The following is a 22,866-nucleotide window of genomic DNA, read 5'->3' as shown; positions in this document are numbered from 1 at the left end:
AAATAAAATTAATGGAAAAATATCTTATTTTTAATGTACCATGCTCTAATATTACTTCTTAAAAACAAGAACTCAAAGACCAGTATGCAAATAGGGTAGGATGACAACACTATGTTGTTGTGCCTACCACCAAGGTAATATGATAGCGTGTAACATGAATGTGTAATTGACGTGTGCCACTCTTGATCTCTTCCCTAGCCCTCCAAGCCACAAAATTGTGGTGAATGGAAAAGAATGTATAAACTTCGCCTCATTTAATTTTCTTGGATTGTTGGATAACCCTAGGGTTAAGGTGAGTAGCACATATTGCTGAAGTGGACAGATAACATTACTGATTTAAGAAACTGGACATAAAAGACAAATGCAGGCTGGGCGTGGTAGATCACTTGAGGTCAGGAGTTTAAGACCAGCCTGGCCAACATGGTGAAACCCCATCTCTACCAAAAAATACAAAAATTAGTAGGGCATGGTGGCACATGCCTGTAGTCCCAGCTACTTGGGAGGCTGAGGTGGCAGAATTTCTTGAACCCAGGAGGTGGAGGTTGCAGTGAGCCAAGAGGGTGCCACTGCACTCCAGCCTGGGCAACAGAGCGAGACTGCATCTCAAAAAAAAAAAAAAAAAAAAAAAAAAAAATCAGAGCACTGGAAAGCGCTGTGCAAGTTTTTCCCATTCCTTTTTGTCTGACAGAGTTGTGAGCTGGACCTAGACAGAGAGAGGCAAGAGTCTCTTATGTGGCTCAGTGTTAGGCACTGAACAGGCCAGACCTAGAGAATAGTTGGAGAAGGGTCTAGGAAATTGCTCTCTCTCCTATTGGGATTGTGGGCTAACAGGCATTTTCCAGGAAAGACTTGGCCCACAAATGCAGAAAAACTAACCAGGTTTTGAGAATCAGGCTAGTATAACTTTTCCATATTTTAAGTCATATACTCAGTCTTTACACCTGTCTCTTCTTTATATTCTGTTAGAGTTGTCATAGTTCCAAGAAAGGAAGAAAAGTGGAGGAGGGAGGAAGGAGCTCTGTGGGTTAAAGAATAGGAAATGTTCGCTTTGAACTCTTAAAGATAAATTATTAAAGTATAATTCTTTTACTTCAATAAAGGCAGCAGCTTTAGCATCTCTGAAGAAGTATGGCGTGGGGACTTGTGGACCCAGAGGATTTTATGGCACATTTGGTAAGTTTTTGTTGTGTTCTCTTTGAGACTAGTGCTTTTAATAGTTAAGATTCAATTTTAGGCCGGGCATGGTGGCTCACACCTGTACTCCCAGCAGTTTGGGGAGGCTGAGGTGGGAGGATTGCTTGAACCCAGAATTTGAGACCAGCATGGGCAATATAGGGAGACCCTGTCTCTACAAAAAAATAATAAAATTAGCCGGGCATGGTGGGCTCATCCTCGTGTGCATGTGTGGGGATTGCAGTGTGAGGAACGAGTGCAGAGCAGCAGTACTCTTTATGCAGGGGAGATGGCCTCATACTTCTGCCCAGAGTCCATTGATGAGAACGGAACCCCTGCCATGACTAGCCACGCAGGGGGCTGAGAAACAGCTCTAGGAAGAAAGTGGAGAGCAGATTGCCTGGGGTGGAGGGAGGGGGGATAAACAGTGTCGTTTTTTTTCTTTCTAGAATGAAGGTGAAGGATCATTGATTTCCTTGTGTATGGATAATCTGGGAACAGGCCAACTAAATACTCGATGAGTGTAGGATTTCAAGTACAGTGAATTCCCTGGGAGTCATCAAAGAAGTCTGTTGTTTTATGGTTGTTTTTATTAAGTGTATATTCTTCGCTCCTGAAAATGTTATTAAATAATTGTTCAGGCCGGGCATGGTGGCTCATGCCTGTAATCCCAGCACTTTCAAAGGCCGAGGCGGGCAGATCACCTGAGGTCAGGAGTTCAAAAGCAGCCTGGCCAACATGCTGAAACCTCGTCTCTACTAAAAATACAAAAATTAGCTGGGCGTGGTGGTGGGTACCTGTAATCCCAGCTACGTGGGAGGCTGAGGTGGGAGAATTGCTTCAGCCTGGGAGGCAGAGGTTGCAATGAGCCAAGATCACGCCACTGCACTCCAGCATGGGCAACAGAGCAAGACTCTGTCTCAAAAATAAATAAATAAAATTGTTCAAATGAATTTATTGCTGGAAATAGCATTTTGGCTTATAAAATGACACAGTGTGGGGAAAGTAGAGCAAGGGAAGTATCTTCCGTCTTCCATCCTTGTTTCCATTTGTGGATCTTTTTGTGTTTTTTTACTTTAACAGTTAAGTTTTTTTACTTTCGTGATTTTTTAATGTAAGGGCGCACCTTACGTTATCCCTAAGCTAGTTTGGTGATTACATTATTTGTCTTGGGAACAGATAAGGAGAAGTAGTGTCCAGGAATCCTACAGCTGGAAGTGATCTTTCAAATCTTTAGTTCTAACCCTAAAATTAGAAATTGGCCAGGTTTAGTGGCTCATGCCTGTAATCCTAACACTTTGGGAGGCCAAGAAGGGAGGACAGCTTGAGCCTAGGCATATGAGACTAGCCTGGGCAACGTAGCGAGACCCCGTGTTTACAAAAAATAAAAATAAACCTGGCACTAGCGTGAACCTGTAGTCCCAGCTACACAGGTGGCGGAGGCGGGAGGATCCCTTGATCCTAGGAGGTTGAGGCTGTAATGAGCCGTGTTCACACCACTGCAATTCAGCCTGGATGACAGAGTGAGACCATCTCAAAAATAATAATAATAATAATAATAATAATATAATATAAACCAAGTATCCTGACTTCCATTCTTGATGGCAAGTTTGAAGAAATAAGCTCATATCAGAGCCTCCCACTTTCCTCTAGTCTAATGCAAACAGGGGTTGTTTGCTTGGTTTTTGATTGGTAGGGAATTATTTTCTTGGCAGGTATTAGAAAACTAGAAAAGGCACATTTTATGGGGTTGTCGATTGTAATCTGATGAAAGCTTTCTGTGACTGCTTGCTGAGGTAAAGGATTTGTTTTCGTAGGTAGGTACGGAGGAGATCAGCAGCTTGTTGGTATTAGATATCAGGGGAGTTTTTCCTGTATTTTTCTAGGAAGTAAAGAATTTGTTCGGCAGGGTAAAGGTGGGGGATCACTGAAAGAGGTTCGGAGGTATAGGGAGACGGGGGAGGTTGCTGAGTCAGCTGGCAGGGCAGGGCAGGGACAGCTGTGTAGCAGGAGGAAGAGAAGGAAATGCATAGCCAACAATCTCTGGCTAAGGAAGGATTGGAGATGGTGAGGAGGGAGAGGGAGTGGGTGAGGGTGATGGTTTGCTGGAGATAACTAGGGAGGGGTAGAGGGTGGCAAGGGAATGGGAGTGAGACAAAGAGTAAGTATAAAAGAAAAGAACTTCATCAGGCTGGAAGAATTGGAGAGTACCTTGCCACAGAAGGTCATCTGTCCATTCTGAGAGAGTTAAGGGTGGCAGCTTGAGGGTGACACCACGAGATATCAGCTACAGTAGTCTGGAGGAAAAGCGTGAACTGGTAGTATAGACAAAAGCAGGGCATTTAGAAGTACGTGAAAATGGTTAGTAGGGACATAAGTAGACAGAGTTTAAATACTGGGGTGACTGTGTAAAGGCCTACTGTAAATAAAAGGTATACAGGGTTATTGTTCTTTTTCAGGAATGTGGGTAAGTTTAAGGGAAGTGGGGGAGAGTACTTGCGACTTCAGGAGGAGGCAGAGGAGCTAGGCTGGTCGTCTGATGGGCACAGTTTTATCCGGGAGCGATGAACCCAGTGGGGAGGATTCTGCAGACGGATCGTGGTTGGGGTACTGTAGATGACCAGGTAAGGTCCTGTCCACCGAGGTTGTAGAGTTTGAGCGGTTAGGTTCTTAACGAGAACTGACCGTCCAGCTAGGGTGTCTTTATATGGCTGGGTATCTGGAGTAGGTAAAAGGAAATTGGCAGCTTAGTGGATTTCCTATCTAGCCTGTTGAAGGACTGGAAGATAATCACCAAGAGGGGTGGTGTCTGAAATAAGGTTGGGCCCCAGCAGAAAGGTGCGGCCATATAAGAGTTCAAGTGGACTGTACCCGGTGGGTTCCCAGAGTGTGGCTCGAACTCTGAGGAGTGCAAGGGGTAGGAGAGTGGTCCAGTCTTTTTTAAGCTGGAGGGTAAGTTTAGTAAGGTGTGTTTTTAAAAGGCCGCTGGCTTTTTCTCCTTTTCCAGAGGACTGAGGGTGATATGGGGCATGAAGATTCCATTGAATACCGAGGGCTTGGGAAACTGCTTGAGTGATTTGGCTGATGAAGACCAGCCCGTTATCAGACTGTATGGAAGTAGGGAGACCAAACCGGGGGATTTTGTCTGTTAGAAGACGGAAATAACTGCAGTGGCCTTTTCAGACCCCGTGGGAAAAGCCTCAACCCATCTGGTGAAGGTGTCGACCCAAACCAGGAGGTATTTGAGTTTCCAGACACGGGGCATATGAGTAGAGTCAATTTGCCAATCATGAGCAGGGATAAATTGTCGTGCTTGATGCACGACAAGGAAAGGACGAGGTTTGAGAAAGCCTTGATGGGGTAGTAGGGTGGCATATAGCCCATTGAGAGGTGATTGTTTTAAGGATGGATGTCCAGGCTGGAAAAGAAATGAGAGGTTCTAAAAGGCGGATTAAAGGTTTATATCCTACATGGAAGTGGTCACGAAAGGAGGAGAGGATAGAGTAAGCTTGAGAGGCAGGGAGAAGGAGCTTTCCATGATCTAAAAACCAGTTGCCGGCCGGGCGCGGTGGCTCACACTTGTAATCCCAGCACTTTGGGAGGCCGAGGCGGGCGGATCACGAGGTCAGGAGATCGAGACCACGGTGAAACCCTGTCTCTACTAAAAATACAAAAAATTAGCCAGGCGTGGTGGCGGGCGCCTGTAGTCCCAGCTACTCGGAGAGGCTGAGGCAGGAGAATGGCGTAAACCCGGGAGGCGGAGCTTGCATGAGCCGAGATCGTGCCACTGCGCTCCAGCCTGGGTGACAGAGCGAGACTCCGTCTCAAAAAAAAAAAAAAAAAAAAAAAAAACCAGTTGCCTTGAGTGGGAAGTGACTGGTAGGTTAAGGTTTCAGAAGGAGAGTAATAGGAGTGATAGATGAGAAGGAGAAATACTGGCCGCTGGGAGCAGATACTGGGGAGTTTGCTATTTCTTTGGCTGTTTTATTGGCATAGGTGTTTCCTTGGGCAATGGGATCAGAGGTTTTTTGGTGTCCTTTGCAGTGGATTACTCTGGCTTTGGCTGGAAGGAGGGCAGCTTTAAGGAGGGCTTTATTAAGGGGGCATTGATAATAGAGGATCCTTGTGTAGTGAGAAAACCTCTTTCTGCCCAGATGACAGCGTGGCGGTGGAGGATGTGAAGGGGGTATTTCGAGTCAGTATAGATATTAACATGCAGTCCTTTGCCAAGAGTTAGGGCACGAGTTAGTGCTATTAATTCAGCTTGTTGAGAGATTGTAAATGGGGAGAGTGCAGCAGTTTCAATGATAGATGAGTGAGACACAATGGCCTATCCTGCTTTTCCTGGTGTTAATCAACTGGTTTTTGAAGAACTGCCATCAGTAAACCAAGTGTGGTCTGGGTCAGGGACAGGAAAAAGGGAAATATGGGGAAAAGGAGAAGAGGCTATGTGGATTAAGGAAATATAGTCGTGTGGATTAGGATTTGTGGTGGGTAGTAAGTGAGAGGCCGGGTTGAAGTCCTGTCCAAAGGCAATGGTCCCCATGGGATTTTCAACAAAGAGTGAATAGAGCTGGAGGAGGCGGGGAGCCGAGAGTATGTGTTTTATGTGTGAAGAGGAAACTAAGTCTTGGAGGTTGTGAGAGCTATAAAAAGGTGAGTGGGGCATAGCCTGTGATTTTGAGAAACTCTAAGAGTATAAGGGCTGTGGCTGCTGTGGCATGCAGGCATGATGGCCAGCCCAGGACTGTAAGATTAAGCTGTTTGAATAGAAAGGCTACTGGTCACAGGCCTGGTTCCTGAGTAAGAATTCCTACAGCGCAGCCCTGCGTTTTTGCTGTGTGGAGGAAGGAGGGTTGGGAGGAGTCGGGAAGCGCTCGAGTAGGGGTTGTCTCTAGGGCCTTTTTTAGAGTAAAAGGAGGGGCGAGGGAAGGATTTAGGATCTGTGGGTTCAGCTAAGTTTCCTTTTGTGAGTTTATAGAGTGGTTTGGTTAGGGTGGCAAAACCTGGTATCCAAAGGCAGAAGTATCCAACAGCGCCTAAGAAGGAGAGGAGTAGTTGTTTGGTGGTAGGGACTGGAATTTGGGAGATTAGCTGAATACGGTCTGCTGGAAGTGCACACCTATGTTGGTGGAGGATTATACCAAGATAAGTAGAAATTTGAGCTTTGGAGGGGGATACTCTGTACCCCTTGGCGTAGAGGTGTTGAAGAAGCAGTATAGTGTCTTGCTGGGAAGATTGGTAAGAGGGGCTGCAAAGAAGAAGGTCATCCACATATTGAATGAGATGGGAAACAAGTGGACGAAAAGAAAGCAGGTCATGGGAGAGGGCCTGGCTAAAGTAGTGTGGGCTGTCTCTGAAACCTTAGGGCAGGACGGTCCAGGTGAGTTGTTGGGACTGGTGGGTGTCAGGGTCAGTCCAAGTAAAGGCAAAAAGGGGCTAGAAAGAGGGATGTAAGGGGATGGTAAAGAAGGCATCTTTGAGGTCAATAACAGAATAATGAGTTGTGGAAGGGGGTATTGAGGATAGGAGAGTATAAGGGTTAGGCACGACAGGGTGAATGGGGAGGACAGTCTGATTGATGAAACGAAGGTCTTGGACTAGCCTGTAGGATTTATCTGGTTTTTGAATAGGGAGGATGGGAGAGTTGTAAGGGGAGTTGGTAGGGACTAAGAGGCCATGCTGTAGTAGACAGGTAATAACAGGCTTTAGGCCCCTTAAAGCCTGTTGTGGGATGGGGTATTGGCATTGAGCAGGATAAGGGTGGCCATGCTTCAATGGGATGGTAAGGGGTGAATGATCAGTTGCAAGCAAAGGAGTGGAGGTATCCCATACTTTAGGGTTAAGGTGGGGAGATGAAAGGAGAGGTTGCGAGGGAGGTGTGGGATTGGATAAAAGGGCAGCTCTGAGATGTGGCTGTAGTCCAGGAATAGTCAGGGAGGAGGATAATTTAGTTAAAATACCTTGGTCTAATAATAGGCGGACTGGGCAGGTGGGGATAACTAGGAAGGAGCGCATAAAGGAGTGTTGCCTGATTTGGCAGCAGAGTTGGGGAGTTTTAAGGGGTTTAGAAGCTTGGCCGTCAGTACGCACAACAGTTATGGGGGCAAGGGAAACAGGCCCTTGAAAAGAAGGTAATGTGGAGTGGGTAGCCCCGGTATCGATTAAGAAGGGGATGGACTTACCCTCCACTGTAAGAGTTACCCGAAGCTCGGCATCTGTGATGGTCCAGGGGGCCTCTGAGATGTTCGGGCCACGTCAGTCTTCAGCCGCCAAGCCGAGGAGATCTGGGAAGGAGTCGGTCATTTCAGGTTTGAGCTCCAGGAGCTCCAGGATTGGTGATGAGAGTCAGACAGTCTGACTTCCAGTGAGGGCCCACACAGGGGCATGGCTTAGAAGGAATCCCGGACCGTGGGCATTCCTTGGCCCAGTGGCCAGGTTTTTGACATTTGAAGCAAGGTCCCGGAGGGGCAGTTCAACGCTGCGGTTTGTACGCCTTGAAGTTTTTGCAGGTAGGCGGTGCTGCTGGGGTTTGTTTTACGGTGGAGGCAAGCATTTGTAATTCCGAAATGCGCGCTGCCGCCTGGCAGCCTCTTCCCTATTATTCAACACCTTGAAGGCAGGGTTGATTAATTCCTGTTGTAGGGTTTGAGGGCCAGACTCTAATTTTTGAAGTTGCTTTCTAATGTTAGGAGCTGACTGGGTAATAAAATGCATGTTAAGGATAAGGTGGCCTTCTGGCCCTTCAGGGTTTAGTGCTGTATATCCCCTGAGGGTGGCAGCTAGATGGGTCATAAACTGAGCTGGATTTTCACCTTTGTTCTCAGTGGTCTCCTTTAGTTTGTCATAATTCACGGCTTTATATGCAGCTTTCTGAAGCCCCTGAACTAAACAAGAGATCGTGTAGTCCTGCCTGGCTATGCCTTGGGCCCCTGCCTGGTAGGTCCTTTGGGGCCTTCACGGGGTACTTCAAGGCGCCAGCAGTCATCAACATAAGATTGAGCTAGGGTCCAAAGTGAAGATGACATTTAAGTCATTCCAAGTGGGATTATAGGACCGTGCTAAGTATTGGAATTCTTGTATATATTTGGGTGGGGTCTGACAGAAAAGAGCCTGAATGCTGACTGATTTGGGAAAGGTCAGACATAGAGAAAAGGATGTGAACCTGGACTTTTCCTTCGGCTCCTGCCACCTCTCAAAGGGGAAATTGCTGGGCAGGGGTATGGGGGTCGGCTTCAGGGCCAAATTGTAAGCCAGAGCAGGTGTGAGGAGGGATGGCAATGGGAGGGGCATAAGGGGGTGGCTTGTGGGTAGAACTCGGTTCTGAGGGGGAATTAGGGCCAGGTTCGGATAGGTGGGTGGCGGGGGAGAAAGATGGGAGGGGTTAACAGACAAAGAGGAGTCAGCATCCCCAGTGGAAGAAGGAGAGGTAGATGGAAGGGAGATAAGGAAAATTTGGGATGGACCACATTGGGAGCAGAGACTAGGGAGAGATCGTAGTGTAAAAAAATGCCTGGACGTAGGGTACCTCAGACCATTTGCCCATTTTGCGACAGAAGTTGTTTAAGTCCCGCAAAATAGAGAAATTGAAAGTGCTGTTTTCTGTCCACTGAGAGCCATTGTCTGATTTATATTGGGGCCAGGCCGTGTTACAGAAAAAAACATTAGACGTTTAGGCTTTAGATTGGGTGAAAGCTAAGAGGTTTGAGGTTTTTGAGGACACAAGCCAGTGGGAAAGATGGAGGGCGGGAGGTTGCCCATGATAGAACTGGGAAAGTTTGAGGGGAAAGAAAGAGACAAGGAAAAGAGCAACCACTAGCACCCTCAGTGGACATCCCCAGTGGAGGTCCCAGGTTGTGTGGCTGGCAAATGGCCAAGGCTGGCATCCCCGGCATTTACCAAACACCGAGGGAAGACTGTCTTCCCAAGAAGAGTCCGTGACCAACGTTGGATTTTGGAAACACAGATAAGAGGAAGGTTCCTTGTCTCAATTTTGAGGAGAGAAAAAGAGGGAGAGAGATGAGGAGAGACCGAGGCAGCTTACCCGATCCATAGACAGAGGTGGGAGTGTTCGCGGGGACTGGTCTGAGGTCCTGAGGTCGAAGGAAGTCTCTTTGATGGAAGAGCGCGGGGAGGACAGGGGAGAGGTCTCCCGGGGAGAGTTCCCCTATCCCGGGCTTTCGGCACCAAATGTTATGCATGCGTCCAATTGAAGAGACATCCTGAACAGGCTAAGTGTGAGCAACAAGGCTGTTTATTCACCCGCGTGCGAGTAAGCTGAGTATGAAAAGGGAGTCAGCAGAGGGTGGTGGGATTGGAGATGGTTTTATAGGTTAGGGGTAGGCAGTGGAAAGTTACAGTTAGGGGCTGGTTTTTGCAGGTAGGGGAAGAATGTCACAAGGTACATTATCACGAGGTTACAGAGCACAGTGTCACGAGGTTATTATTGATCAGTTAGGGTAGAGCCTGTTAACAATGGTAGAATGCCGCAAGGTTGGCTAATCAGCTAAGACAGGTACTAGCCGTTTTTCTTCTTTTGTGGTTTTCCTGTTGTCCCAGACTTTCTGGCTGCAGGACACCTTCTGGATGTGTACGTGTGGGTCACAGGGGTCACGATGGCTTGACCATGGCGCAGCCTGCTCAGGGGACCTTACAATTTGGTCATAAAATTCCTAGATCTGCCACTTCTTCTTACCAGTCATGGGATCATGGTTTTCTCAGGTGTAAGTGGGGACGATCATTGCTTGCATGGCTTTAGAACACTTTGCTAAGGATCACATAAGATACCGCATGTGAAAACATGAAAAACATTTGGCTCTGTATGTTCCAGTGAGTACCTAAGGGCTATCACTTATACTCTTAAGAAGAAAAATTGTGCATGTCTCTAGGGACATTTTTGTGTGTGTGTTGTTGTGGTTGAGACGGAGTTTCACTCTTGTTGCCCAGGCTGGAGTGCCATGGCGTGATCTTGGCTCACCGCAACCTCCGCCTCCCGGGTTCAGGTGATTCTCCTGCCTCAGCCTCCCAGGTAGCTGGGATTACAGGCATGCGCCACCATGCCCAACTGATTTTTTTTTTTCTTTTAGTAGAGATGGGGTTTCTCCGTTTTGGTCAGGCTGGTCCCAAACTCCTGACCTCAGGTGATCCTCCTGCCTCGGCCTCCCAAAGTGCTGGGATTACAGGTGTGAGCCGCCACACCTGGCCTCTAGGGATTTTTTTTTTTTTTTTTTTTAGGGACAGTATGTATGCAAAAATATGAAGGCCTTAAGAGAAAATGTAGTTTGTTTCTAAACTGTCCTAAAGTCAGCTATTTTATGGTGTTTTCTCTGGAAAACAACCAGGAAGGCCATAATCTCTCCTCCTTGTAAGTGAGAAGCTGAACAAGTGGCTCTTATTGGAAGATAATCTTAACAATTCAGAATTCAGATAGCTTTATTAGAAGATTGCCTAAAGTGTGACCAGGTTTTTGCTTTTAAAATAAAACCTTTTCTTTTATTCTACAAGTATTAATGTAATTAAACAAACTCTTAAATAGCATATTGCTTGTTTCATGCCAGGCAGTGTTCTGAGTGTTTTATCAACATTAACTTGTGCAGTCCTCCTACTAACCCTTGAGGAAGGTAGGACTATCCCCCCTGTTTGACAGAGGAAGGCACCAAGGCTGCCCAGAGCTGAACCCCCAGACCTAACTACAATCTGAGCTCTGTGATGACCGAGGTAGTGAGGCCTCCTGTCCCTTGAGGTTCTGGTGAGGGAGCCAGACAGGCAGATAAGCAAGTGCAAGAAAGTGCTGAGGGCTGTGAGGTGTGCGGAGGCATTCTAGGACACCTCCCTCTGTGGTCACTTCTCTGCCATGTTTAGTGCTAACAGTGAATTGTAGAATATAGTACTTTAGTTTTATTCCATGCAAGTCTACAGCTCCAGTTAGTGAAATGGATCATATACACAGAAGATACGGACATCAAAAGTTGAAGAAAAGTGAGTGCCCTTGTAGTTTTCCTGCTTGCTGCCTTCTGCTCCCTTGGGTTGAGAGTTTCTTCGTTGCACAAAGGAGCATCCAGAGAAACAAGTTCTGCAGTTACTCATATTTACCTGTCACAAAACCTGCTTTGCAAGGCTGACATCAGCTAAAACCCAGTGTCTTTTGATAGAAGGAAAAGACTAGTCTTTTTGAATTTTGGGGACTATGCTAGAACCAATAAGTCGTTGATTTATTGTTGAGAGATTCTTCTTCCCACTTATGGCAACTGTATATAAACAGTTACGAGTATACCTAATGATGGGAAGATTTGTAACGTGCTGATTTTCATCAAGTGGGTAACTCTAAAGTCCTGAAACAGGGTCATACTCAGTTTTACATTCTCATCATTCATCAATGAAAAGAGTCATTTAGAGCTAAGAAGTCTACAGAATGATTTAAAATCCCTTTTGTGGTTAGCAAAAACAGTTTGTATACATAGCATGTTTTTCTCTTTGAAACGGAGATACCAAATGAAAGCAAGCCACTGTTGCCCTCTGGCTGAACTGTGAAGGTTTGTGGCAGATATTTTCAATTAGAAGCACCATTATAGTTTGAAGGAGGCCTCCTACCTGGGAACGTGAGCGGTAGCAAAGTGATGGTGCTCAGAGAACAGTAATGAGGTTGAGAAGGAAGACATACCCAAGATGAGAAGGGAGACATACCCAGGAGTAAGCCATGCTCAGAGGTACTTGGCTGTTTTCCTCTTTCTTGCTAGATTTTGCCTGAAACCTTTTCTGATAGCATCTCTCCTAGAGGGTGGCTGTCAGATACAAGGAATCACGGCCTTGGATTTCGTGTGATCGTAGTGTCAGAGATCTTATACTCGAAGATCACCTGGGATACGTTCTTCTAAACTCTGTGTGGTGTTGTAAAGTCCCACGTTTATTTAATGTTGGTGTAATGAAAAGTGTCCATTTTATAAAATAACTATAACCAATTGGTAATGGAAATCAAATGATATTGACTGTGTTAACGTACAAATAGGAAGAAGCATGCCTCATATTTTATCACTATTTGATAGGAATGGAATTAATAGTTCATTTTAACAGTTCTGTAACGTTCTTTAGGAAGTCTGTAAATATGCTGCCTCCTGCCAGGCCGTCAGCCCTCTCTGCTGCCCCTAGCTCAGGAATGCCCAGACCGCCTGCCATTCCCTGTGCTTATGTTCTCATCAGTAGACACATCACGGCTCACTCATCCTGGGTCTCAAAATCCAACCCGGTGGCCTCTGATTTCCCTCCTTTCTGCCATAGCGCTCTAAGACTGGAGGGGCCTGGCTTCTTCGAGCTCTCCCCACACAGGGCCTGTGGTGAAACTCTGTTATCTAGTCCTCCAGGCTTGGGTCCTGCCATAGCTAAAAGAGCTAAAGGAATTTTTAAAAATCCCTTTCCCTCCTTGATAATGTCTCATTTGAAGACTGCTTTAAAGTTTTAAGATTCTAAGCTGGCCCAAGTGCCCTATTTATTCTAAGCATCACTGGTCCTCCGTCCGAGGGCATGAAGCCTCATGGTTCAGTCTGAGAGGTAAAAGGCTGTAAGGAGTCATGATTTAAGAGGAAAATAAAACATGTCAGTCTAATAATTATAATTTATCCTCATTATTATGTCAACATCCTCCTTACGGTGCATCTATAAAAGGACTATATTTCCTTTTGTACTATAAATTTGAATTCTTCATTACACTTACAAGAAATTCAGACAGAATCCCAGCCCCAGAAAGTGATGGGAGGTGCCACTACTAAATGCCGACACAGATTGTTAGAGGCGTGGTCACTGGAGTTCTAGTAAGTGTCACCTTCTTGATGCGAAGTATACAGGGTTCTTTTTGCTAAAATGCAAACAGACATTAATAAGTTAACATCAAACGTTGGTGAGACCTCAGTGGTTTTGGTCAAGGGCAGTTAATGCAGGGAAACTTGGTAGGCCTTGAAGTCTTACAGTAGAGTGATATCAAAGCATAACCAGAAGTTGGAACTGCTCCAGTAACACATTTTGCAGATAGATGCGTAGCTGATTTAGTTCACGTATTTTAGAAGTTGTATGGGCCTAGAATTATTTTAATAGATCTTACATAATCTATCATTTAAAAACAATTCCATTTTGGCCATAAGGTGAAAGTATTGGTAATTATACTGCTTGTGTTCTTTTATTTGTTCTTTAGTAGAGAAAAATAATTATAAGTTTAACCATTTAACTTTTTTAACTGAAATGTTTAACCATTTAACTTTTTTAACTGAAATAGATGTTCATTTGGATTTGGAAGACCGCCTGGCAAAATTTATGAAGACAGAAGAAGCCATTATATACTCATATGGATTTGCCACCATAGCCAGCGCTATTCCTGCTTACTCTAAAAGAGGGGACATTGTTTTTGTGTAAGTAAACGTTACCTAGTTTTCTAATAGCAGTGCCTTTGAAATAATACCGACTGTCTTAGAGAAATACTTCATTAGAAGTTATCTACATAAAATAATGCTGCTTTTTGTTTTTCAAGAAATAGTCACCTCACCAAAGGTTTCAAAATTTGTGAAACCTTCACTTAAAAGATGCTTCACGCTGTCTATAGTCATTTATCTGCCATGATAATTATTTATTGATGTCCAGATGAGGACAGCTATCTACCTTCTTTGGGCAGCTCTGTGGCTGTGTGGTATCCTAGTCTGTGGTCACCACCTCACGTTGTCACTCAGACTGCCCGGCAAAGTCTCTCCATGTCTCATCACCCATTCACCCCGTCACCTGGTCTCAGCTGATCTTGCTTCCTACCTTATTAAGGATGGAGGAGCCATGACTTGGACACTTCTTTGACTACCCACAAGTGGATCTTCACACTCGCATGCCTGTCCTGAATGCGTGCTATCGAGGTTTACTGTGAAGGGCAGAGTACAGCCAAGCAAGGGCTGGCAGGCCCCAGGCAGCTGATTAAACCAGTCAGAGGCATCTGCCGCCCCAAGCCAAGCCCTGTCGTCCTATGAGTGGACTAAAATTTGGTCTCAAATTGACTTTAATTTCCTCTTCTTTCTTTCTTTCTTTCTTTCTTTCTTTCTTTCTTTCTTTCTTTCTTTCTTTCTTTTTTTTTTTTTTTTTCTTGAGATGGAGTCTCACTTTGTCACCCGGGCTGGAGTGCAGTGGCGCAATCTTGGCTCTCTGCAACCTCCGCCTCCCAAGTTCAAGCAGTTCTCCTGCCTCAGTCTCCCGAGTAGCTGGGATTACAGGCATGCGCCACCATGCCTGGCTAATTTTTTTGTATTTTCAGTAGAGACGGGGTTTTGCCATGTTGGCCAGGCTGGTCTCGAACTCCTGACCTCAGGTGATCCACCTGCCTTGGCCTCCCAAAGTGCTAGGATTACAGGCGTGAGCCACCGCGCCTGGCCTTTTTTTATTTTTATTTCTTAATTTTTTTTTTTATTTTGAGATGGAGTTTCACTCTTGTCGCCCAGGCTGAAGTGCAGTGGAGTGATCTCGGCTCACTGCAAGCTCCGCCTCCCGGGTTCAAGCAATTCTCCTACCTCAGCCTCCCGAGTAGCTAGGACCACAGGCACCAGCCACGAAACCTAGCTAATTTTTTGTATTTTTAGTAGAGATGGGGTTTCACCATGTTGGCCAGGCTGGTCTTGAACTCCTGGGATTACAGGCGTGAGCCACTGCGCCTGGCCTCCTCTTTTCCTTTTTAACATCATAGCCAGATTAATCTTTTTAAAATGTAAATCCTATTTTGTCACATTTTATTTAATACAATTTAGAGCTTCTATTGTTCCTAAAATGAAGACCCAAGTCCTTTGTATGATCTTGTGAGCTCTGCACCACTTTTTCAGGCTCATTTTGTACCATTTTCCCCGAGGTGTTTAAGCTGTAGCCTTGCCAGCCCTGTATGCCAGTGTCCTCTCACCTTGGGGCCCACGCACATGCTCGTTCTGACTAGAACACTGTTCCTCCTCCCCTCTCCTACTTAACCTTCTCATCCTTCACATACGTCACCTCTGCAAGGAAGCCATCCCACACCTCTCAGAGCAGGTCAAGACCCCTGCTGCATGTGGACAAAATCTTACAGCCAGAGAGAATTTATTGTTCTTGTTTATCCATGCTCACAGGAGCACTCAAACTGCCTGTCAAGGTCACCCTGCTTCTCAAGCCTCCCTCCCACACACAGACACACACACACACACACACACTCTCACACACACTCTGCTCTGCTCATTTGCTTCATACTTACTGTACTTTTCTTTTGTAGAACTTGTAACGGTTTATAATTGTATATCTGTGTGGTTATTTGCTTCTGTTTCTTGCTGGGAGCCCATTACTTAGAATAGTATTTATCATTTAGTAATGGTCAATGAACAGTAGTTCAGTAAATGAATGAAAGGAAGCTGGAGCTCAGAATACGGGCCAGATAACTGTGTTGCAGAGCCTGGCATCCCTCAAGCCCTGCACTGGCCTCTTACTTACCACTCACCATTGGAACGCTTGTGCAGCGACAGAGCCTTCTATCATAATTACTACAGAGCTGACTCTACCTGGGGCTTCTGCAGTACGTGTGACCCATTCCTCACCATAGCCCTACAGCAGTCTAGGAGCACTAGAGCAAATGTCCTGGGTCTAAGTAGTATACTAATGTGACCATAAAAATGAATATTTTTATTAATTTTTGGCGAATAGTTTAAAAATAACGTGAAAGACTCATCACTAACTGAAGCGCCATTGACTTAAACAGTGTTCCTAGGTTTTTAGTAAAAGCGGAGTTACAGACAGCTGCAGTGTCATTCAGTGTCACTTTATACGCAACACCCCACTATAAATTCTTTTTAAGTCCAGAAAAAGTTGATGGTTACTGGTGAACTCCTATGCTTCCTTTGATAAATACTACATTGTCCATTTTCTGGTTGTATGATTTGTTTTTATACACATGAGTTTTGAGAGTTCTTTATACATTCTAGATCATAGTTCTTTATCAGATATGTGGTTTGCGAATACAAATTTTGATGTCCACATACTCATTGCTGAAATGTAGAAATGAAATGGATTTTTTGTGTGCTGAGCTTGTATCCCGCAACCTTGCCAAACTCAATTAGCTCTAGGAACTGTTTTTCTAGATTGCTTAGGATTTTCCATGTAGACAATCGTCATGTCATCTGTAAATAGTTTTATTTATTTTCTAATCTACTTACTTTTTATTCCCTTTTATTGTCTTACTGCACTGGCAAGAACTTCCAGGACTGTGTTAAAAGTAGTAAGAGAAGACATTCTTGCCCTGTTCCTGATATTAGAAAGCATTTGCTCTTTCACCAATAAGTATAATGTTAGGTGCAGGTTTCTTACAGATGCTCTTTATTACATTCACTTTCCTGCACCTCATCCTTTTTTTCTGAGCATTTTCATTGCAAATCAGTGTGAATTTGGTTGGTCAGCTACTTTTTCTGTATTGGTTGATATGATCATGTGATTTTTCTTTTTTAGTCTGTTAATGTGGTGGATAACATTGATTTATTTTCAAATATTGAACCAGCCTTGCATACCTGAAATAAATACCACTTGGTTACGGGGTATAATTTTTTTTATAAAAAGCTAAATTCGATTTGCCAATCTTTTGTTAAGGATTTTGAATCTGTGTTCATGGGGGAGATTGTCCTATAATACACTTTTTTTGATACTTACTTTGGTTTTGGTAGCAGAATAACACTTCATAGAATCAATTGGGAAGTGTTCTATCTTCTATTTTGTGGAGCTATTTGTATAGAATTACTTTTAATTATTTGATTGTTTGGTAGAATTCTCCCATGAAACCATCTGGGCCTGGAGATTTCTTTTTTGCAAGTATCTTAACTCGGAATTCAGTTTCCTTAGTAGTTATCAGGCTATTCAAATTATCTGTCGTATTGAGTGAATTGAGGTAGTTTGTGTTTTTCAAGGAGTTGGTCCGTTTCTTAAAAGTTGTCAGATGTACATGTGTGGTGCTGTTGATGGTATTCCCTTATTATTCTGATGTCTGCAGAGTCCACAGTTACATACCTTGTTTCACTCCTGGTATTGGTAATTTGTGCCTTTTCTCCTGTTTTCTTTGTCAGTCTTGTTAGAGGTCTGTCAATTTTATTGATCTTTTGAAAGAATCAGCTCTTTGTTTCATTGGTTTTTCTCTATTGTATTTTTATTGTCAGTTCCATTGATTGATTTCTCCTATTTCCTGCCTTCTGCTCACTTTTGGTTTATTTTGTTCTTTTTCTTGATTTGGAGGTAGGAGCTTAAATTATTAATTTGAAACTTTTTCTCTTTTGTTTAATGTTCATTTAGGGCTATGAATTGCCCTCTCAACACTACTTTAGTTGTGTCTCACAAGTTTTGATGTGTTGTGTTTTCATTTGTATTTAGTTCATTTTTGTTTTGTTTTAAGAAATATTTTTCTCTGGTCGGCCGTGAACCCTGGGCTCAATGGATTCTTTTGCTTCAGCCTCCTGGGTAGTTGGGACTACAAAAACACACCACTGTGCCCAGTTTACACTTTCCCTTTGACCTATGGATTATTCAGAAGCGTATTGTTTACTTTTCAGGTGTTTGGGGACTTTAAATTTGTTGTAGTTTGGCTTATGGCTAATACGGTAGTCTATTTTGGAATATCTTACGTGGGCACTTAAAAAATGTGTATTCTGCTGCTGTTTGGTGGAGTGTTCTATAAATGTCAAGTCTTTTTGGTTGATGGTGTCTTTGGGTTCTTCTATCTTGGTGATTTTCTGTCTAGTTCTTCTATCAGTTGTTGAAGGATAATGAAGCTTCCAACTGTAATTGTGGGTTAGTCTATCTCAGTTTTATCAGCGGTTGCATCTCAAATTTTTTAGCTTTTTCGTTTAGTGCATATTTAAGATTACTGAGTTTTCTTGATGAATTGACCCTTTTGGCATTTCATAATGTTCTTCTCTGTTTCTGATAATTTCCACTTTTTGTGTATGTGCTGCCAAAGCAAACACTCTGATAATTTTCTTTCTTCCAAAGTTTACTTTGTCAGATACCCTTTTTGTTATTTTTTGTATTACATAGTTGTGTGTATATATCTGTATTTTTTACTACCTATTTTATTATATTTGTAGTGAGTTTCTTACAGACAGCATATAGTTGGGTCATGCTATTTAATTTATTCTACCTGCCTGTCTTTAAATAATATATTTGTACATTTACATTTAATGTAATTATTGATATAGCAGAGTTTGAGTCTGTTAAAACAAAGTCTGCCATTTCGCTTTTTGTTTCTTGTTTGTTCACTCTACTTTGTGTTTCTCTATTTTCTCTTTTCTGCCTTTCTGTGGGCTAATTGAACATGTTTTTAGAATTTACTGTTTCTTTGTATAGCTTTTTTTAGTCATTACTCTGAGTGTTACATTACACATACATTATAATAGACTACTGGTGTCATCATTGTACCAATTCAAGTGTAGAAACTTTTGCCTTCCTTTACATTGCTTTATTTGCCTCGTTTACATTACAATTGTTTTAAATATTTCCTGTACATACAGTGAGAACCACATCAGTGTTGTAATTTTTGCTTTAACTGTCCAAAATAATGTAGAAAACTCCAGAGGAGAAAAAAAGCCTAGTGTATTTGCCCATATTTTTTACTTACTGTGCTCCTTCCTCCTTCCTGATAATTTAACAGTCTTCTTTTATGGCTTTTTTTCCTGTTTAGAGGGCTTCCTCTGGCCATTTCTTTAGGGCAGGTCTGCTAGTGACAAATATTCTTCATTTTTCTTAACTGAGAATGTCTTGATTTCACCTTCATTCCTAAAGGATATTTTAGCTGGTTATAGGATTCTGGGTTGACAGTTATTTTCTTTCAGCATTAGAAACACATTGTGATGGTTTTTTTCTGGTGTCTGGTTTCTGATGAAAAACCTCCCGTCATTCAAATTGTTTTTCTGTACGTATGAGGTGTCATTTTTCTCTGGCTGCTTTCAAGATTTTTTTTGTCATTTGTTTTCAGAAGTTATCTGTCATGTGCCTTGGCAACTATTTGTTTGTGTTTGCCCGTATAGATTTTGCTCAGCTTCTTTAATCTGTAGATTTAAACCACTTGACAAATTTGGGAAGTTTTTAGCCATTATTTATTTGAATACCTTTTTAGCTCCCCGCCTCTTTCTCTTCTTCTGGAATTCCAATGACACAAATGTTAACGTCTTTTATTATAATCCCATGGGTCCCCGAGACTCTGTTCATTTCTTTCTAGTCTATTTTCTTTCTGTTGTGCTCAGTGAAAAATTTCTTTTTTCTTTTTTCTTTTTTTTTCTTTCTTTTTTTTTTTTTTTTGAGACAGAGTCTCGCTCTGTCACCCAGGCTGGAGTGCAGTGGCGCGATGTTGACTCACTGCAAACTCCGCCTCTCGGGTTCACACCATTCTCCTGCCTCAGCCTCCTGAGTAACTGGGACTACAGGCACCCACCACCACGCCCAGCTAATTTTTTTTTTTTTTTTTTTTTTTTTTTTTTTTAGTAGAGATGGGGTTTCACCATGTCAGCCAGGATGGTCTCGATCTCCTGACCTCGTGATCCACCCGCCTCAGCCTCCCAAAGTGCTGGGATTACAGGCGTGGGCCACTGCACCTGGCTGTCAGTGAATAACTTCTATTGCTTGTCTCAGTTCACTGATCCTTCCTCTGCCTCCATTCTGCTGCTGAACCCATCCGCTAAGCTTCTTATTTTAGTAATTTGGTTTTTCAGTTCTGCTATCTCTGTAGGACTCTTGTTTGTATCTTCCATTTCATCACTGAGGCTTTTTATTATTTCATTTGCTTCAGGTGTCTTCATGGTGGCTCACGAAAATATTTTTTATCGTGGCTACTCCAAAATTATTGTAAGATAATCTTGATATCTCTGTCATCTCACTGTTGGCGTTTGTTGTTTCATTCTACTTGATATCTTCTGGTTCTTGATATAAGGGATATTTGATGGAAACCTAGACACTTTCATATTATGCTGCTGTAGTCCATGTCTAGTTTAAGCCATCTCTTTTATTTGGCTTTCTCTGACATGGTTCCAACAGGGGAAGGGGCTGGGGGACTGCTGCCTCATACTGCCAGGAGGAGGAACAATTCAGGGGCCCTACTCGGCCTCCACTGACATCATTGGGGGTTTCTTTGTTGCTGCTGGGTGATGGTAATAGTCCTGACTCTCCACTCGCCCTCCTATGACACTGCCCAGGAGGAGATGGGGAGGGTGCCCACTACTCCCAAGTGCAGGTGGAAGTTAGGACTCTCCATATGTTCTTTGCTGACACCACAGTGGGGGTGGAGGGGGTCCACTTGTTACCAACTGATAGGAATAAAAGGCTCAGCTTCCTACTTGGCCTTCCCTGACACCACCTTAGGAGGGGTGTCGCCTCGTTACAGCCCCTCGAGGGTCAAAGTCTAGGTTCCCTGCTCAGCCTTTGCTGACATGGATGGGGCTGGGTACCCCTCATTTTTTTCTGTGGTGTTTGGCTACAGTAGAATAGTCATTATCTAAAAGTTTTCTGTCTAGCCGGGCTACCAGTATTACTTCTCAGGGCAAAATAATGGCAGAGTAATGTGGCAGTCAAATCAGAGATGCCACTGATGGTGAGGCACACCAGTATTTTATGTTTCTTAGAAAAGTATGTGAATAAACTGATATGTCATCCATAGTAAGATGCATGCTGATTTCAGAGAGATTAATATATAGTGAGAGTGCGCTTCTTGGAATAGATTAAATATGGTAGTTATGTGAAAAGGACTCATGGATGAAGAGCAAACAATGATATTTAAATATTCAAACGTGTTTTATTTATTTGCTATGCTCATGTTAACAATCAGTGATTGGTCAGCTTACAAAAACAAGCATTCCTTTTTGAGAATGTTGACGAGACCCTTTAAACCCAATTTGGTGGATCTCTTTTCCTTGCAGAGATAGAGCTGCCTGCTTTGCTATTCAGAAAGGATTACAGGCATCCCGTAGTGACATTAAGTTATTTAAGCATAATGACATGGCTGACCTCGAGCGACTACTAAAAGAACAAGAGATCGAAGATCAAAAGGTATGATTCTTTTGAAGAAAATTACACAGTTCTTTTGTACTTTCTAACCAGCTAAATTATATATGAAATGGTAATTTGTCATGAAAACTTGCCTGTGGATCACATTTGGATATTAAGATGTTCCTGCTTATTAAATGTACTTCGTGTCAGAGAGCCAAGTCTGATTGTAATTGCCTTGTCATTGCTGTAATTACATATAGCAAATTGGAGGGAGGTAATCCAAGCAGCTTTCTAAGAGATCAAGAGAGGCTGTAAAACAGTATGTGCTTAGTGAGGCGGGGAGATGTCTACTCATAGCTGGGCATAAGGACACCAAAACTTACTAGGCCTTTAATGGCATGTACCTAGCAAATTCAGAATAGGCTTATTCATTCCAGAATAAATCATGTATCAATTACATGAGGAAAGAATGGCAGCAAGCTTATTATATTAATATATGAACAAAGTGAAGCCCTTTCTCCCCACCCCACCTGTATCCTGCTCTGAGTAGCAGCTGCTGCCTGTGGGAAATGACTGCCCCTAACGTGGTCTCCATCCAGCTTGCAGCCCTGTTTTCAGCTCTTTCCTCTCAAGAACCTAACATAACCCCAGGTGATGGTGGTTTGGAAGTAGCTCCTTGGTGTTCTGATTAGAGTGAAACAGAGGAAGTGTGTTCAGAGCATCCTCGTTAAAATTATAATTTATTTTCCCCTGATGACATGGGTAAGTAAAGTAGCACAGGTCTGTGGTTCCGAGCAGGGCACCATGATGTGTGTCTTCATCTCAGACACAGTTTCAAGTGGACTTTGCCAGTGCAACTCATTCATAACTAGAATAAATGATAAAAATGCTCATCACATTTCTTAATTTTGTGTTAATTTTCAATTTTCCAAATATTTGCATTATTCATTTAGGATTCTGTCATCTTTGTTTAGGTGTCAGCCTAAGTGCATCACTTCATGAATATACATATTCTCATGATGACTGTGCATGATCTTGCCATTTTATACTAAATCTGCTGTAGGCTAACGTTTCACATTTACACAATTTAGAAAAATCTATAGGCAAAATCTGAAAACAGCCCATTCCACTGGTTAATTTATTTCTACAAAGTATAAAAAGATGTTTCTTATGATGATGCAGTAATAGAAAGCTAGTCTGTATTCAGTAATAGAACTGCAGTCTGCTGCCATTTGTTTTGCCAAGTTAGTGTTGTATAAATTTGGAAAACATCAGATTCATGTTTTGTATGTGCTCTTTTTCTCCAAGGTCTGTAAGCCTTAGAACTTTTTTTTAAATGAGCAACAAGAAGTAAAATTAAATATCTTGAAATTTATTTCCGCTTTATAATTTTTACTTTTTTACTAATTTATATTTTTCTTGCTGAGAGCAGGCTTTCTAAGTAACTGTACATTTTGGTTTTTAGAAATATTCATTTTCAATTTCATTTTCACATAAATAATCTGGTCGTTAACACTTTGAATGTTTTCTTTGTCCATTTCCCAAGTGCTATGGTTCATGAATTGTTTTTTATCCGCTTTCCTACAGGGTTCCCGTAATGGTCAGTGGATATGAACAGTAGTTCATAAAAGGAATACACCTAACTATGAAGAAGGGAAAAATAGCCTGGCCTCACTAATAATTAAGGAAATTAGGCTAGGAGTTTTG

The 22,866-nt window shown here is 42.9% G+C and overlaps 2 protein-coding genes across 13 annotated transcripts in view; one reads left to right on the top strand and one right to left on the bottom strand.

Annotated features, from left to right (window-relative positions):
• LOC129478496 (isoleucine--tRNA ligase, cytoplasmic-like) overlaps nucleotides 1-22,866 on the bottom strand; it is a 216,281-nt gene that overhangs the window by 115,919 nt on the left and 77,496 nt on the right. The gene's annotated exons all lie outside the window — the stretch shown is intronic.
• LOC129479212 (serine palmitoyltransferase 1-like) overlaps nucleotides 1-22,866 on the top strand; it is a 79,101-nt gene that overhangs the window by 32,675 nt on the left and 23,560 nt on the right. For all 12 annotated transcript variants that reach the window (XR_008656605.2, XR_010120021.1, XR_010120022.1 and 9 more), the window contains 4 exons: nucleotides 199-292; nucleotides 1,101-1,173; nucleotides 13,436-13,568; nucleotides 21,090-21,219. Coding sequence is in view for 9 of the 12 variants with exons in the window: in XM_063636257.1 (XP_063492327.1) it covers nucleotides 199-292; nucleotides 1,101-1,173; nucleotides 13,436-13,568; nucleotides 21,090-21,219 (430 nt within the window). In the remaining 3 variants the exon portion in view is untranslated. The remainder of the gene's footprint in view (nucleotides 1-198; nucleotides 293-1,100; nucleotides 1,174-13,435; nucleotides 13,569-21,089; nucleotides 21,220-22,866) is intronic.

Source organism: Symphalangus syndactylus, chromosome 3 (assembly GCF_028878055.3).
Source record: "Symphalangus syndactylus isolate Jambi chromosome 3, NHGRI_mSymSyn1-v2.1_pri, whole genome shotgun sequence".
NCBI lineage: Eukaryota > Metazoa > Chordata > Mammalia > Primates > Hylobatidae > Symphalangus > Symphalangus syndactylus.
This window is presented reverse-complemented; position numbering and strand designations above follow the sequence as displayed.